General features: G+C 41.1%; 1 protein-coding gene across 1 annotated transcript; it reads right to left on the bottom strand.

Annotated features, from left to right (window-relative positions):
- Nucleotides 1–7,310: 7,310 nt before the first annotated feature.
- TOB1 (transducer of ERBB2, 1) lies at nucleotides 7,311–11,308 on the bottom strand. Its single transcript, XM_036879667.2, has 2 exons — nucleotides 11,000–11,308; nucleotides 7,311–9,220 (listed from the first exon to the last, which is right to left on the bottom strand). Exon 2 carries the CDS (start codon nucleotides 9,079–9,081, stop codon nucleotides 8,059–8,061), a length of 1,023 nt encoding a protein of 340 aa, XP_036735562.1. The 5' UTR covers nucleotides 9,082–9,220; nucleotides 11,000–11,308; the 3' UTR covers nucleotides 7,311–8,058.
- Nucleotides 11,309–18,654: the final 7,346 nt, after the last annotated feature.

Raw genomic sequence — 18,654 nt, 5'->3', positions numbered from 1 at the left:
GGAAGATACTGTAAGCATCCAAAAAGCCAAAGTGGAAAACAGAACAGGTGAGCTCTGACGAGGCTTGTTCCCTGGCCAGCAGCAGAGTGCGGTGATGGGGGGCGGCCGGGGAGGCAGCAGGGCCTGTCTGAGGCTGTGCAGCGCTGCTACTGCTGTGAAACCCTGATAATTACAAACACACGAAGAGGTTTTGTCTCTAAAGGTAGGAAAACAAGTGAGATGACCTCTAGAGGGAGCTTCTAGCCTGAGGAGGTGTGTAGGATGAGCCTGAAACTGAAACCACCTGGAAGAGAAAAGAATTAGAGACGCCATCCTCCTGCACACCCACTTCCCCTCCCTCGCCAACACCACCTCTTCCCTCGGACCTCTTACCTGACCTTCCTGTGCCACCGCTGGTATTTGATAAATAAAAGATGTTCTAAACCAGCACTTTTTCAGTGTTTCCAATCAAAACTTGGAATAATGAAAAAAATCGAAACATCCAAAGGCAGCTTCTCCCAGGAGTGATGGGCGGGCAGCAGAGCTACTAGTTCTGATCCTCAGGAGTTCTTCCCACACATCCTTCCCATTTCCACCCATCAGATGAAGAAAAGAACCAGGACCAAGTTTTTCCTCCACGGGGTCTGGGAATTTGAGGGAACCCATGGTTTCCCAGGTGACCCCTTCTTCATGGCTTGACGACTCCTCCCCATCTAGAACCCCCAGATGGGCATGATCACCCCCCTTTTTTGTACCTCCACATTCTGCTGTGTCATTATTATTTGGGAGTGTGTGTTGCCTTTTGCTAGACTGTAAACTGAAAAGTCTTAAAAGGTTTATATGTATCACCACCAGTTCCTAACCTAGTAGATGCTCAATAAATGAGTTGAGTAGGTTGTTTTCAATGATCTCTTTGTTTGAGACAATGTAGGGGCTCGAATGGAATCTGACCCCAGAGCAGTTAGAGTCAACCTCACCCTACTAGCGAAGCCCGAGCATGTGAAGCAGCACATGGGTCCCGAGCTCATCCTATCCCACTGTGTTCTTCCCGCAGAGCAACCTTGCCTAACTGTGCCTGGTAAAGGCTGATATTAAAATGAGTTTGGGGTTGCTGAGCAAACAATCCCCTACAGGACCATGCTGGGTACAGGAGGGGAAAAGTTGGCACAAAGTTTATTTTAGATAACTTCTAAGTAATCAAGTGTGGGGCTCTTATAAAGCTTTCCTACTTAGGTTCACCCAAGGAGTGGTACAGTGTGATGGTTAAGGATCATGGACTTTGGAAACAAAATCCTACAGTTCAAATCTTGGCTCTACTGGCTGTAACTTTGACATAAACTCTCTGCTTCCGTTTATGTGTAAATGAGGGAAATAGCACAACCTTCAGAGGGTTCTTAGGAAAGTTGAGTTAAGATGTGTTAAGAGCTTAGAATAATATCTAGCACATAGTAAATAGTATAAAGGGTTGGCTATTACCATTGATCTTCTGGGGCTGGTTATTCTTTCCAGACTCTGTAAGACTTTTGATAATATCAAAATCATCATCCTTCAAACAAGCAGTGTGCAAGGCATGGCTGCAGCTACCTAATCTCCTTCAAAGTGTGGAAGAAAACACACAGTCACCAGAAAGTGTGGGTGCCCGGACTAGGGCTACTTGTCCCAGGTTTCTTCCAAACTTACGCAAAGCCTCCATCAAGGGGAACCAGTCTCTAGGCCAAGTCCCGAGACGGTGTGTGCAGGGGCTCCCCTTTTACTCTTCTTTCTCCTTCCCCAAGACCCGAAGGAGGGGCAGATAGAGGAGACACACCCTAGCCCCCTTTCTCCTCTGGCAGAGGCTCTTGCTTCCATCTCTCCATTCCTTTTACACAGAATCTGAAAAGTTCTTTGAACTTTTGTGTCTCAGATAATAAAAGTCTTCTTCCAAAAACATTTCTTCCTAAGTTACAAAAAACTCCTCGAACTCCCCTTCCTCTCAATCTATTATAAGATTCAGAAAGATGAAATTTCCCCAGGCAAAACTATTTAATACCGTGTGAAAACTTGGTTGTTCTCAAAGTCTTTAGTTAAAGGGCCTCTGGTGACCCCTTAGTTTCTAGAAAGTCTGCTCAGGGATTGCAGCTATCTTAAGCAATGGACTGAAATGGTTTGGAGATCCCCATTGTGTTTCCTGGAAATAGAAAGGAGTTGGCAGAAAGCAAATCACAAGGGCTTTACGGAACTTGAGAATGGCAGGTAGTTCACAAAACAAGCAGCGCTCTTTTTGGGAAAAGAGCTCTGAGGTCAATAGGCAGATCTGGATAATCAGAGTGAAAAAAGAACAGGCATGCTCATTATAAAACAAATCAAAATGCAACCTTCATCCTTACTAGAAATGAACTGACGGACAGTGGTGGAGCTGGAGCGTGGTAAAGAAAAGTCATCTGAAAGGAGTACCTGCGTTCAGTTCAAAACAGAAAAAGGGGTTGTGCCTGGAACCACTGAGCCTGTGTCACAGGGCCTCTGGACTCTGGGCTAAAATGGGCAATATTTGTAGGGCCCTGTGCTCCCATTCTTCACACCATACTCATAGAAGGAGTACCCAGTATTCCTCTATCAGTATCCATTAAGTCATCCATTTATACCCATTTGCTAGAAACCAAGGTAGACGGATACCATGTCCATGATTGTCACATGCCTTTCTGAATAATGAAATTGTTTTGAATCAGAGTGTGGTTTAGAGGGAACATTACCATCTAGCTTTGTGCTCTAAAACAGGCTTATGGAGCCATATTCTCCCAGATCTCTCAACAGCACTTTGGAAGGAAGAGAAAAGGAAACTCAAGAGCTGTAGGGTATGTGGAGACCCAGCATTTAAAAATAGCTGCAACCTTATGTCTGGGAGGAAAGTTTATGTTTGACTTTAACGCTCAGTACAAAAAAAAAAAAAAAAAGACAGAAAAGCAATGTCTAGCTTATTTTGTAGATGTGGTTTTCTACAATTATTTTTGAAACACTTGAGCATATAGGCAAAAGGGATACAACATACAGTATATGCCAAGGTTTGTCTAAAAATATTTTACACCTGTTCTCTGTTCTGCACACTGGTCATATTTTATCAGTGAAGTAAAGTACTCACAATGCCAGACGGAATGTGTTTTTCCTTCCAAGTCCTCAGTGTTTTTCCCTTCTGTAAAGCAAACCTCCTCTTCTTTCCTACCTGCACTAAAATAAAGCTAGCCCCATTATCCATATGACGTATCTACCACCAGAGCTATATTTTAACTATTTCTATTCCTGAGACAGTATTGTTCAAATAGGAACAAGCATTTCAGCATCTTCACAACAGCATGCATACTTTAGCAAACATTTTTGGCTGCTGCCAAAGGGAATGTCTACTTGTGTACTTGGTTTAAATCAATTTACGGATCGTATGACAAAGGATACTGAAACACATGTCCCCCTATCAGTGCCTCAAAAGTAGGAATACAAACTCAATGGAAAATGAAGAGAATAGCTTTTAGGATATTATTGTAGAATTTTTATTTAATTCCGTATTGATGCAAATAACAGACTGGACAACAATATGTTGATAGATAAAGACAGTTATGGTCTTCATTTACTTTTCTGAATTCAAAGAGCAACGAACAGATAAAGTTCTGGACTTATGGCTTCTAAATACGTAAGCACCTAAGAACACATGTTCCATTAGCTCACTGACAGCTCTTTATAGTGAGGTGATTGGTTCCCCATAATTCCCTGAGGAAACATAGTGATAGCACTGTACCCATTTTGCAAAGAAAACTGAGCTGAGTCAATTGACTTGATATGCTTAAGGAAGGGATTAGATCCCTAACTTCAAATAGCTTCCAGACATAAGCTGCAGCCTGATTAAATGTTTTCTTCTAAGGTTTGCCTAATTGTGAGATGATCTCAAAGCTCCACTTACAGACTATATGTAAAAAGCAAATCTTCCAAAATATAGATCTTAAAACTCAAATATTGAGAAATGGTTAGTGGAGCTTTTCTACTCACAAGTCAAATTTCATTAATCACAAGACTTTTAGCCCAATCTAAACCTCCAAAAGCCCATATAAGGGTTCAACAATATTTGGTCCAATCAAATTCTAACTAATCCAAAACCTAAATAGTAGGCACTTAGTGTAACAAGATCTAATCCACACAGAAACTACAGAAATTGAGCCATTTTTAAAATGGGTTTTTCTATTTACTGTGCAATTTAAACATGTTCAAAACTAATAGCAATACTGAAGCAAGTGTAAGTTCATCCATAATAGCTTACACTTATAAAATGTGATTTTTTATTTTAAACCAAAATGTATTTTGATTTTTTTCAAGAAATGCTTTCAGAACCAGTTTGAAGTAAGAGGTCATTTGGTTTCCTTTAAATGTTTCAACATGAAAGTAAAAAAGACCATTTATCACAACATCTATACATATAGAAATAATGCATTCAAAGCTGTTCCTTAAGATAGCTTTTCAAAGTAATTTAAAAACAAATCACAGGTTCTAGAAAACACATTGTTGTTTATTTTGGTACCTTACTTGCCCTTTCCTTATCATGTCTGTCAATAGCACAGGTAAGGAATATGTGTGAAAATAGCTGCAGGAGGTCAATGTTTACAATTTTACTTAAATGTAACAGGGCTACTAAATCTATAGTCCTTATTCAGTCTAAGGGAATCATCCAGTGGTTCTAAAATGAGAATTTACACAACTAGGTCAAGAAAATCAACAAAATTAAGAGCATTGATATAACTTAACAATTTTCAAAGACATTTCCAGATAGCCTGTGATTATAGTTTATGGCCATTGGAAATATAATGTACCTCTCTCAAAACATTATGACGACTTCAGAGCATGGCTAAGAGTCTTCCATTCGACTGTTCTCATTAACACTTGTAGGGGTTCTACAAGCCATGTGGCTAATACATCAAAAACGGCACTATTGCTGACTTCAGAATAGTAGCTTATTGGAGGAAACAAAGCATAGAGCTTGAGAGCATGAAGTTGAAACCAGACTGAGTTTAAACCCCAGCTGCCAATTATTGGCCATGCAATCATGGGTGAATTAATTAAGCTGTATTTCAGCCCCCATATTCTGTAAACAGGGTTAGAACTGTGCGAGGCACATAGTACTGTGAGTTAAAACATTAAAAAAATGGTTTCTACACAAGTGTTGTGCTAATTTTCCAACTGTATCCACACAGATATTGATCCTAGGTCATTTAAACATGAAGACAGTATCTTCCTAATATAACACAAAAACTGAAGAACTCTGATCTTAAGTGACCTCCTGGGACAAATTGATTAAAAGTATAGTGGGTTTTATTCAGCACTGGCAGTTTTACATACTTGTTGTCTAATAAGGTTCTCTTGTCTAATCTTGAGTTACCTTGTTTCTGACAAAAGCATGCATTCTAGTCAAGCAAGGATATATATTTGATGTCCTATGTCTACATTGTTCTGTTTTTGTGGGGAAAGGATGTGGAGGAAGGTCTCCAACCATTTTACTGCATTAGCTTAAATATGTCCGAAGACTCTTTATTTTGTCACAGTGACTTATTTTAAAATAACCTAGTCCTGAAATTTGTAAAAGTCTCTCAATTAAAATGTGACTACATAAGACATCTCTGTGAGAATTAAATGAATGCAAACAAATACCCATGAGAAAAACATTTTAAACTCTGGATACTTTTACACAGGGGTCAAAAGCATGACGGCGCCATATGGAGAAAAAGATTTGGGGCTAAAGTGTTAAGTTTTTCTAAGGTGTGCTAGATACAAGCACCTTAAAAAAAATTTTCCATTCCTAGTGAGCAAAATGGGCATGCAAACAGCCTTTGTTCATGCTTTAAAAAAAAAAAATCACAAAGCCCTCAAGGATACCAAGTTCAAATCAAACTAATTTCCTCAAAACCAATCAAGATAAAATTTTTTCAGTGCCAAACCAACTTTGTACCAATAGAAATTTCCCCAAAATTTTTGTCAATCTGATATTCATACTACATTGAGCTCAATTATTTAAAATGTTAGTGTTCCAGATTATTACAAATTCTATTGTGTACCTACTTGCCGGCTGCCTTATGTTGAGAAAAGTATAACTTGAGCCTTTCTTCATTGATAAAAAGGCTGTTTTCTTCCAAGCCTATGACTTCACTCAAATCTATAGCAGAAACTAGTGCTTAAAATCTACTCTCCTGTTTTACAGCTATTCAGACTTCATGGTGAAAAAAGAACCTCAAGTGAGGGCAGACCAGATCTCTGCCAGGTCCTTGTTCTCCCAATACTTCTGCATAGCGTCGTTCTGTCCACTGAAGGACAAAGGCCTTACCATACAGCCGAAAGCACAGCTTAGCTACTTCCAGTGCTAGTATTCCTTAACACTTTGGTTGCACTGAACTGCTGGGTAACAAAGGCCTTTGTAGCCTAGTATACAAAAAACTCATTTAAGACCCAATTTATTTCATTAGGAAACTAGGGTTGGTTTACAATAAAAAGACAAAGTTCATTTTTTCTTTTAAACCCAACAATTTTCTCACCAATACTATGTCAACACCGTATCAACGGACATTTAAAGTGAAATGACTCATCACTGTATTTTAAAAATAGCCTCTCCCTTCCAACTCATCAGTTTTTAAAAACTCTAAACAATCTACTACAATTTGACACATATAGATGACTGATCTTTGAACCCCCCAAACCAGCAGGTTGGCTTGGCTGTCCACGTGGAGAAAAAAAAAAAAAATTTTTTTTGCTGGGAAAATGCACACAAATACTAACATTTAGCAAACTGTCCAATTTTGAATAGATTTTGACCATAAATCCTCCAGCTACTGTAAATGTATTAGTAAACAAACCTTCATCTTTTTAAGTAGGTCAGCTGCTGTGTCCAAGCAGCTTTTCTGAGCTGTTCCTCTTCCATGCAGAAACACACCACCAATCTGATGGTCTCTCCATATACATTTCAAATTTTTAAATAAATCCACTCAGGTTACATGAGTGAATTTCATTTTATCACTTGTCTCTTAGATGTCAACATGACACATGATAACTTGCTATAGAACAGGGTCGACTAGCCTTCATATACCATCCCTACCTATCACAGGGAGACAGACACGGACTGCAGGGAGCTGCTGAAGAGTGAAGCTGTCCCAAGCTTGGTTAGCTTTTCATGTGGCAAACTACTCTCTGGTGCACTAGTAGGGCGGCTGCTTTCCATTATCCCTTTGTGATTCGGTGAGTCAGACCTTCTGCAACATTAGCGTTTACAACATCATAATTCCAGAGGTAGCTCTTTGGCAAAGGCTTAAAAAGAAAAACCACAATAAGCATTTTTAATTTTAAAGAATTTTAATACAAACTTAATATAAACTATTTCAGTCCCTCTTAACATGTAAGACACTGACTCAAAATACTTTTATACCGTTTTTTTCAAGTATTGCACAATATAGGTACAAAATTAATATTTACGATTACATTTTCTTCCATAATATATAGCAAAAATCTTTAAACCTTTTAACAGAAAATACATTCTTTTGAAAAAGCAAATATTCGTACTTTTTAATTCCACCACTAAAGGAATATTCTGTACACAATTTTAGAATAGCTGATGTCTTTAAGATGGATATTTTACAATTTCAGTAAAAAAAATACAACATGAAGCTGCTGTCACAGATCACTGTAGTAAAAAGATATAAATGCAATACCATGTCGTAGAAACAATATATATATCCTCTGATATTTTACAAACTTTGTACTAAATTAAATTATACAATTAGAAAAGACCAATAAACCCACTTATTAGTGCCAATTTTTTATATAAAAAAAAACCAGCCTTGTCCTTGCTATATCTTAAATACTGTAAGAGGCCATATCTGAGAGTATACTTTAAAATATACAGTCGATATAAAATAACTTTGTGCTTGGTTGGCAAATGAAAAATGATGCATGTTTTATTTTTGTAACCAAGCTTGAATGTATCTCTACAATGAGCTTTAAAAAAAAAAAAATCTCAAGGAGGTGAAAAAAAATTCCCCTTGGGCTGGAGCATTTTAACTTGCAGATACATTTTCTTTCTTTTTAGTTAGCCATAACAGGCTGGAACTGCTGGTTAGAATACTGCATGTTATTTAAGCTAAAATTCAAGCCATCTACAAAAGACTTCTCGTTGAGGCCTCCGTAGGCAGCAAACACATCAAAGGCATTACTGTACTGGAGAGGGCTGAGGCTGAGGGAGCTGTCCCCGGGGAACATTCCACTGGCACTACTACCTTGACCCTGCGTATTAGGAAAAATAAACTCCTTGGCATTAGGAGAAAGAGCGGAGGTTTTCTGCTGCTGTGGCGGCGGCGGTGGAGGTGGAGGCTGGGCTGGCTGCTGTGGCGGAGGCTGCTGGCCCCCCAGGCCAAGCCCGTACAGAGAGTGCACTGAGGAGGAGATGGCTTTCTGCTTCAAGAGGTCATTCACATTCAAGCCGAGGTTGATAGGAGAAGTACGTGCAACCTTGTTGCTGCGGCCACTATTCTTCATTTTGGTAGAGCCGAACTTGGTGGCAGCAAAAGTGGCAGTGGTGAAGGTTAAAGGCTGAGTGGACCTGGGCATGAAGGTGGGGCTTACAGCAGCGGAGTGACCAAAGGGAGGCGACGGAGAGCTGGACACCGATGAGGCTGGGTCACTTATGGGCATAAAAACCTGGGCCTCTGGGTTAAAGCTGTTTTTGATCTCCTTATCCAGCTCACATCCATTTTCATTATTATCATCCACATAAAGCACTTTCACTGGTCCCTTTTCACCAATTTGGTAAGAAACTTCAAACGGGTCGATCCAAACACTAAGATCCCGTGGCAGATTGCCACGCACATCATCAATGTCCAAACCACTCTCTTTGGACGCTTGTTCAATCACTGGGTCCACTTTCTCCCCTATGTGTATACACCTAAACCCTGATCCTTTGTATGGCTTTTCAGGATACCAGTGCCCTTCATATTTCTTCTTAAGAAGTCTTTCAAGCTCTTCACCAAAAATGTTGACACGTCTCCTGGGAAGCTTATTGTACAAATACGAAATAATAAAATTTAGTGCTACTTGGATTTCAAGCTGCATAGCTGCTATGCCACAAAGTTAGATCTGTTTCAACTCCCCGACCAAAAAAAAAAAAAAGTTCAGTTTGCGGCAGAGAAAAAAATTTTCATTCAAAGTGCTGGTATTAGTAGATTCTTCTTTACCTCTAGTGGTCTTGCTCCTTAAAGAAAAACAAACAAACAAACAAACATGTCCAAGTAAGATAAATCTAAGTCCCATATTTTTTAAACCCCAGTAGTAATTTCACTTTTGAAAAAGTCTAATAGTCTAGAAGTCCAAAAAATATAGTCAGCATTAAATAAAGGAACACACAATAAGAAATTGTTTATTAAAGCTCAAAATCTCATGAGGAAAGTTAAGACTATTTTAGTTAAAACAGTATTTCTTAACCCTATTATTTACTTTAGTTTCTGAATAGAATTCCAAGAAGAAAAGTATCTCCAGAATATGTAGCATATTCCTTTTTTTTTCCTTCCTTCAGTTCTTACAACAGCATTTACTGGAAACTATCCTATCCTCAGCATACCCATCCACCCACCTTCACACATATATATGTCACTTTTAGAAGTTGGTCATATTCTTTCCTATTCAGCAATTTAGAAGTGAATTCTATTTTTCAGTTCATTTTGGATACGTACTGCTTAAATCTGCTTTACCATACACACTTAGAAATTTGAGAAGTTTGGAAATTAATCTCCAAAGTACACGTGCTAAAATTTAAAGTACTAAACGAACTGCCATATTCGTGAACAAAAATTATGAACCAAACTATCTTATGTACAGTAGTTGAGATCTGAAACATACTAAGGGCATACAATGTAACAATAGAGCTTCTCAGTGCTTTTTCAGTGGGTATTTTTCTAAATTTGAAAATACCTCTTTTGCAGCAAGTACCACAAAAGCAATAATTAATTTCAAAACTCTGATAGTTCTGTTTAAATGGCAGTTTCTTAGTTTTCTTCTCATTTTCAAAAACCACCTCGCTGCCTCACGATAAGCGAACAGCCAGAGAGGCATGAACGATAAGGTCGACCTTTAAACGTCTGCTGGATCAGCACTGGGTGGGGATAAGAAAAGATCAAGGGCAAACACAAGATATTTGCAAAGGGGATCTATGTGTACAGCGAGGTTGACTTAAAAGGACATTTAAAATTCAAGCTGGTATTAATCCATCTGTTCCATTTTCCCCATTGGTGGTGACAAAGGGGAAAGAATCCCTGGCTGCCCCCAAACTACAATTTCCAAGCCAAAAGCCTAAGCGTCGGCAAAGGCAGCTGATTAAGCCAAATTGCTTGAAGGTGCAGCCGAGCGAAATTCAGGCTCGGCGGAAGGTAGTTTTAAAGCAACGCCTTAAGACAGGAGTGTGAATTACATAAACAGCCAGTTGGGTCTCATTAGATTTCTGCTCACAGCCCCGGGAGCCCAGGAGCTACAGCAGCAGCAGCGAGTGGAGGAGGAGGAAGGCCACAAGCAAAGGGGAGGGCAGCCACTCGAGGCCGGGCAGCCGGCAGGTCGCGGCGCCCGCCGCCCAGGGTCAGCCGCTCCCCTCCCCCCCGCGTCGTAACCTGACCCGCCGCTCCCCACCCCCCGCCCCGTGGCTCCTGGGACCCGGCCAGAGCCCGGGGAGCACCGGTTCCCCGGCACCATTTTCGGCCCCGCGCACCTCAGCGTTCCCCTCAAGCTCGCAGCTCGTCGCGTGCACCCCAATCCCCTATTCGCGTCGGCTCGTCCCGGGCCGCCCTTCCCCGGTCGCCCGCCCCGGCCCGGGCTGAGCCCGACGCGCCGGCCGGCCCCGCCTCCGGCTCCAGGGCGCGCCGGGGCCCCTCGGAGCCGCTCCCCTCCGCGCCCGTGCCGCGACGCAGCTGTCCCCGAGCCCCCAGGGCTCGACGCCGCTGCAGCCTCTCCTCCCCGACCCCGCCCGCCGCCCCTCGATACTTACGGACTGCTTCGTGGCTGCTTCCACCACAGACCTGTCCGCTGGGCGGGGGAGATGGGGCGGCAGGACTGGGGCACTGGAGGGTCGGCAGCAGGGAGCTGGCTGAGCGCAAGGCGACACCTCCGGGCGAGGGCGCGGAGGACGGGGGCCTCGGCGCGGGCTCAGAAGCTCGCCCCTTCTGGCTCGGGGAGGCGGAGAGGGGTCAGGCGAGCGCGCTCACTTCTCCACACAGCCCGGTGCCCGGCCAGTGTCCCCGTAGTGTGCCCACACCGCACCGGGCCAGAACTTCGCTCCTTCTATCGCGGCGCGCGCCCCGCCTCTCGTTTTATATTCTCCTCCCTGCCCCACCAACCCCTCCCGTAGGGGTGCGCGCGCGCCCGATTGCGTCACACAGCTCGGGGCGCCGTAACCATTCCCCGCCCCGCCACCCCGCACCCCAGACCCTCGCCCGCTGGCTCCACCCCTGCCCTGCCCCCCGACGCCATTGGCCAAGTTCCGCCTGCCCATGTCCTGATGGGCGGTGGAGGGCCGGGAAGGGCAAGGCCACACCTCTCGGCCTCTAGGATGGCCAATGAGATGACGACCTGGAGTCACTGTGGGCGGGATTAAGAGAAAAATTGGAAAGGGATTGGGGGAGAGACATGCCAGCGAAGGCCACAGAGGTTGGGTGGGACGGCTGTCGTAGGTCTAGGGGGAGAACGTTGGGGAGAAGGGGGAAGGGGAGCAAAGCAGGTGGCGGAGCGACCGGGGAAAATGGGGAGGATCCTGATACTAAGGCCGGGAGCGAGAGGAGTGTTTACAAAAATATGCCCTACCCGAATGGGACTGTGGCCGAGGAAAACCCCACTCGTAAAAGAGCCTCCAGTGCACCCAGGAGAGTCGAGGGAAAGGGCGAACAGTGACCGGGACTCGTGCACTCAACTAATTGAATATTAATCACCTCGGGAGCCGAAGCCAACTGCCACCCTGAGAGTGGCAACTGCAGAACTCAGCTGCCGTGCAGGCTGGGGGTGGGGAAGGGGGACCACCTGGCCAAACCTTCCGCCCAGGCGGCAGTTTAACTGTCTCCGCACCCCACATCAGACCTCCCGCAAAAGAATCACATTTTATTCCAAATATGCCAACCCAGACCTCTGTGCCAAATTGCACGTATCTAAGTATATATGTGCATGGGTGTATTTCAAGTGCCTACTTGAACATAAATACGCATAATAAACATGGTGCCTTCCTGTAATATGCGTTTAAGATAATATTCGGTTGAAATATGGGTAGATAAATAGGGAGCAGGGAAAGAGACTCGAGGGGGACAGGTAAGAACCCTTTTTCACAACCTGCAGCAGAGAAATGCACGGAGTTACAGTGGGAGTGGAACAGAGCGTCCCTCTCGGCTAAAAATATTACTCACAGGTAGCAACGACGCCTGATTGGCCATGCTTCTCCCACAGTAACTAGGCGATTGGCTGTGTGGTATCCAGGAGACCGACGTCAAACTCGCCCTGGGAGCAGGGGAGAGAAAATCCTAAGGGTGGTAAGGGAGGGAAGGGGAGAAAAAGGAGCGATGAATGAAACGCCCGTGGCTTTGCCTTCCCTTCTCCCCTCTTTGCACTGGAGCTCCTCCTGGAAAAACACAAGTTGGGGCGCCTACTTCCCTTCAAACCTGAGGGACCTGCACTTTCAACCTGCTGTAAGGAAGTTAAACCGCAACTCACCGAGGAGTGGTGTATCCGCGGAGCCGGCTGTGTAGCCAGACCAGCTGTGCTCCTCTGGCATAAACCCGCTTTACGTGTTAGGTTTAGAGGCTTTGCGCTTTATGGACACAAAATCTAGCTGTAGCCTTTTTCTCCATCCCGACTCTCTTGCCCTCCTGCCTGCCACCCTCTCCTCCCACAGTCCTTCCCCCTTTAGAAGGAACCAAATTGAAAAAGGATTATTTCTAAACTCCCAACGTGTGTGAGAGGGGGAGGGAAGATGGGTTTGTGGAATAGGGGGAGGGTGGGAGTGGTCAGGTGACCGATTTTATGTTTATTGTACAGATTGCTAAAACTGGCAGCGTTTTTTAAGAAGAGAAGTTTTGCTCAATGACTCTTTAAATTCTGATTTTTTTAGTGTTTTAGGTTTTTAGCTGTAGACAAGGAGGAGTGAGATTTGGATGTGAAAGTATGGAAACATTTTACATTAAAAGGCCCCTTCCTCGGCATCAAAAAAAATTTTATAATTCGTTCACTGTTTCCTTCTTTTTGCTCATTTGTATTTTGTTTTTTTCTATAATAAGCATTCCATTTATTATAAAAAATCAGTTATATTTAATTTTATAATTGAGCACACCAATTGCAAAAAAGGTAGGTTATTTGGGGAATGGCTTGCTGAGAGAAACACTTGATATTTCATGTGCCCCTGAGCATAATTTCTCTTACCATTAGGCAAATAATATTACTGTACCAAACATCCAGAATTGTAGGACCATGTGTCGGGCCATGTGTCTTGATTTGTAATTTGGAAAATATATCACTATAATTAGAGGAACATATTAGCTTGGCTGAGATTAAAATGTCAAACTAAAGATAGATGAATTGAAATTTTGTCAAGCTTATCTATACTTTTCAAGAATTCTCTAAAGGGACACCACAAATTCTCTTTTCTGAATGCTCCCAATCTAAAATCCCAGGTCTAAAATTTGAGAGCAGTCTTCCAATAGGTACTGATTAAATATCAATGACAGCAAATAGAATTTTTAAACCAGAAATTTAAATGTCAAAATGTATGAGTTATTGCTGCTCAGCCCCAGAGTGTGAGAGGATTTCAAACCAAATATAAATATAAATAAATATAAACACACACACACACCGAGACCCCATGGCATCCTGGAAAAAGTACCAAGGAGCAGGTAGCGGGAGATCAGAATGTCACCAATTTCACTGTGAACTTTTAGTTCCCCCACTTAAAAGAAGGGTTGGATTAAATAATCTCTAACGTCTCTTTTTTAATTTTTAATTTTTAATTTTAATTTTTTTCTAACATCTCTTTTAATTTAAAAATTCCACACTTAAAATTCAACACCCTTTCAATAAATACTGTAGTTCTTTTTCAAATATAGATAGCAAATAAAAGGGAAATGAGATTCATGTCCTTCCAACACTACCAGTCACAAGGTCTAAAATTCCCTTTATCCAAGTTTTACACTTTAAAGGACCTCCATATGGCCTATTACTATTTAACATTTACTTTGGAATTACGAAGGGGAGTGGACTATTAAATGATCATTTAGATATATGGAGGAAAAAAAGAATTTGATACTAGGCTCCAGGTGGTTTCACAATCAACTGTTCCTCTCTCTGGGCAACTGATAGTAACTGGAAATCATAGCCGTTGCCTTTTGCATCCTTGCATACCACAAAAATCCTTCAGTGGGGCCTTATGGTAAAGACTATGACTCTTTGGTAAATGAATAAATTCCAATATCATTGTAAAACAAAGTTCTGGGAAGTGCCCTGAGTTATTACCTTGATTTCTATGAGATATGTTCTAAACTTTCTGATTCTTATTGTTCCCTGTAACCTGAGACAGGATTATGGGAAAATCACCATCATTTGGTGTGTTTTTTACTAAGGGTCATTTCACTTCTAAGGAATCAAACTTTTACCTTTTTTTTGAAAATTAAGCAACATGCAAATGTAATGTTTTTTTAAATTATTGTTATCATTTCTTTTAAACAGTCATGCAACATAAACCATAGCATGCACATTTAAAAAATTAAGAATTATAAACTCATCATTGAGTTGCTAAAAATCAAGTGAACCAATTCTTTTCTAAACATTTCTCAAAGGAAGATGTGCACCTATGATTGAGGAAACCTCAGTGTGGTTTTCTGTGGCTTCTCATAGGAGTTAGTGGAGGAGGGCCATGAATTCTTCAGAAGAGATGAAAACACAGACATTTGTAATTGGAAGTTAACTAGATAACATTGAACAAACCCATTTATCTTTGAAGCAAGCATCCACTGAGGCAACTTGGTCTGATAGGAAAATGTCTCCTTATAACTTGCTCACTCCCTGTTACCTCCATAAGCAAAAATCCAAACCCACATCTTGAAATTTCTTTCCATTAGCCAAGGATGAGGATTTTGATCTCAGCCAGATAATAGAGTTGCAGATTCTAGGAGTGATACAGTGTTTACAACATTCTAAGTGCAAAGGACATCTATTTGAAGTCTCTGTGAACCAATGTTATTAGAATACTTTAAATACATGAATTCTAGATTTCATCCATTGCACATGATGTTAAGGAGAATTGGAAGTGCTGTATTATAATGATGCATAAATTTAAAGCATAGATTTCATCTGTTATTATGCAGCTCTGCTTTAATTTTATATATATATATATACACACACATACACATACATACATACATACACATTTAATTCTATATACATAGAATTTTATAAAACAGATACATGGTCCTGCAATTCTGGATATACCTATATACCAAGAATACACACACACACACACACACACACACACATATGCAAATTGTAGCAGACACTGTTGCTAGCTCATGCATTTCCAATGTGCCATCCCCTTTTCCTTGACTTCCTGACTAAAGAGGTTATGAGAGCTAAATCTGTATGTTCCCAGCCTTCATTGCTCTAGGGGTGGCATTGTGACACTGTTCTGCCAATCAGATATAAACAGAAGTTAGTTGGAATGGTATCTGAGAAAGCTATCCTTCGGAGCTTGTTCCAGTTAGTATAGCTGCATAACAAACTATCCACAACTTAGTGACACCCATTTTATTATGCTCTTGGGTCCTGTTGGTCAGGAGTTCAGACAGGGCACAGGGGCATGGATGGTTTGTCTCTACACAATGTCTGGAGCTTCAGCTGGGAACTCTCAAATGCTCAACAATCATCTGGAGCAGATTTCACTAGTAGAACTTTCTCCAGTGATGGAAACATGCTCTATCTGTGCTGTCCAATATAATAGTTATTGGCTACATGTGGCTATTGAGTTCTTGAAATGTGGCCAGTGTGACTGAGGAACTGAAGTTTTTATTTAATTGGTTTTGATTAAATGTAAATTTAAATAACCACATGTGGTCAGTGGCTCCTGAAAGGCACAGCATGGATTTGGAGGCCTCTTTACTTACATGTCTAGCACCTAGGCTGGGATGACCCAAAGGTTGGGTTCAGTTGGCATTGTTGAGTGGAGCACCTTCACATGGCCTCTGAACTCTCCCCATGGTGTGGGCTTCTCACAGCATGGCAGCTGGTTCTGAGGGGAAGTATCCCAAGAGGGAGTTTCTGCAGAATGAAGATTCTAAGGGAGCCACATGGACGCTGCATAGCCTTTTATGACTCAGCTTCAGAAGTCACAAAGCACCACTTGTGACATACTTTACTGATCAAAGTAATCATAAACCTGCCTAGATTCAGGAGGAAAGCACATAGGCCCCCACCTCCTTAAGGTAGGAATATCAAAGAATTTGGAATCATTTCTAAAAATGTCACTGGGACACATCCATATTTTTTCTGCCTTAACACAGATCTGATGGCAGGAGCTGCAGCAGCCTTCTTACAACCATGAAGAGAATGCAAGACAATCACAGAGATAAGGGCTCTGACCAAAGCTAGTAACTGCCTAGGTCTAATATACTTTTAAATCACATTAAGTGCCCCAATGTCCTCCAACTGAACAGATTCTCAACAAAAAATATCAACTTAACATATTTTAAGGAAACCTGAACCTGAATCATAAAAAAATAAGTAAATAAATATTTTTTTTCTAGTCTGAAATATCAGGGTTTCTTTCTCATTGTAAAACCTGGAAATGCTCAGTGTAGAAAATTTGAAAAACAGAAATAAAGAAGAAAATAATAATCATCTTTAATCTCACTATGCAGTGATAACCATTGTAAGCATCCTGCTCTGTTTTTTCTGAATGAGTTTCTACTGCATATTCAATTTTGCATCCTGCAGTTCACTTAGCATTACATTGTTCCTGTTTTCCCCTAACAGTAAGCATTGTCATAATCATCATCTTTAATGATTGCAGTCTATGATTTTTAAGAATTTATTTAATCATTGCTAGGCACGTAGGTTGTTGAGAATTTTTCTGTATTAAAAACAATCATATTTAACAAATGCTTTTATATGTAAGTCTTTAACTACATCTCTGATTCTTTCCGTAAGATAGTTCTATAATTGAATTTACCAGGTCAACGGGAAGGGATTTTTTTTTTAAGGCTCTTAATACATAATAATGATCCACTTTCCTGAAAGATTGTACCGTTTTACACTCCCAGTGTATAATCATGTCTGTCTCACTACATCCTAGCCAACATTCCCACTAAAACTTCTTTCTATTCTTGGCTAACTTGATAGGTAAAATGGCATCTCTTTGTTGTTTTAATTTGGATTTCTTTGATTATATGTAACATGAATATGTTTTCACATATTTACCAGGTCCTTGTAGTACTCTTTCATTGAACTTTCTATCCATACCTTTCTGCATATTTCTACTGAAGGGCTTTGTGTTTTTCTCTTCAATCTGTGTGAGCATCTTGCAAATTATGTGCCAGATAGGTGACTGAACATGATTCTGATCTTAAATTTCACTCTAGAACTTACCCAACATGTGATTTAAACATGTGATTTTGATGCCTAGAACCTTGATTTCTGACCCGTTGTTTAAGTTTTTGACATTCAGCCTGAAGCAAAGGTTTTTGATGAATGCTTTAAAAAAAAAAAAAGATGAAAGAAAACAATCCTAATGATCCTTACTCAGTCCTCTTTCTCCTTGATCTTCCCACGACATTTTGCACTGTTTACTGGTAAGTACTTGAAACATTCCCTTGACTTCGTACATTCTTGCACTGACATGGGAAGTGCCCAGTGTGGCTCCCACTTCCTAGCTATCTCAGCTGCAGTTGAATGTGGTAAAAAAACCTACAGACTTGAAATTAGATTTGCGTTTGAGTCTTGCTATGCCTGATATTAGCTGGGTATGGCTGCACTGAGTCTCAGCCTTCATGTAATAAGTAGAAGCAATAATTACCCTCCAAGCTGTGTGAGAATTGAATGAGACAATGCCTGTGAAAATGCTTTGTGAACTGTAAAATCCTAGGTGTTAATATTTTCTCCTTTCTTTCCCCCTTTCTCCCTCCTCCTTCTTTGCTTTTTATATCTGATGGAAATTTGATTCAGCTCAAATAATAAAATCTGTGAAGTTGATTTTAAACTATGCGAGTATTATTAACACTCTCTTCTCCCATATGCAGGGTCCCCAGTTCTGCCATTCCCACTTTTAAAATATCTCAGAATCTCATGCCTTGGTGTTTTATTGTTACTTAATTCTTAGGTTATCTAACTTTTCCTGTGTTTATGTCCTATCTCCTATGTAATTCTGCCTATAGAACAGCATTTCTACCCACCCTGGAACAAAAGAAAAGGAAATAATTCTATGGCAGAGTGTAATCCAAAAGCTTTTGGTTTCTGGAAAACCTAAAAACTTTCTGTGGAAAATTCTAATGGGGCTCCAGGAAGATTTGTTTCTTCTACCTCTTTAGTTCCTGTGTGTGCTGTATTTGTTATTCCTTTAGACAATATCCATTCCCCTTTCCTCTAGCCAAAGTCCTGGTTTTCGTTTGAGCATCCATCCCTCTC

Source organism: Manis pentadactyla, chromosome 4, assembly GCF_030020395.1.
Source record: "Manis pentadactyla isolate mManPen7 chromosome 4, mManPen7.hap1, whole genome shotgun sequence".
Taxonomy (NCBI): Eukaryota; Metazoa; Chordata; class Mammalia; order Pholidota; family Manidae; genus Manis; species Manis pentadactyla.
This window is presented reverse-complemented; position numbering and strand designations above follow the sequence as displayed.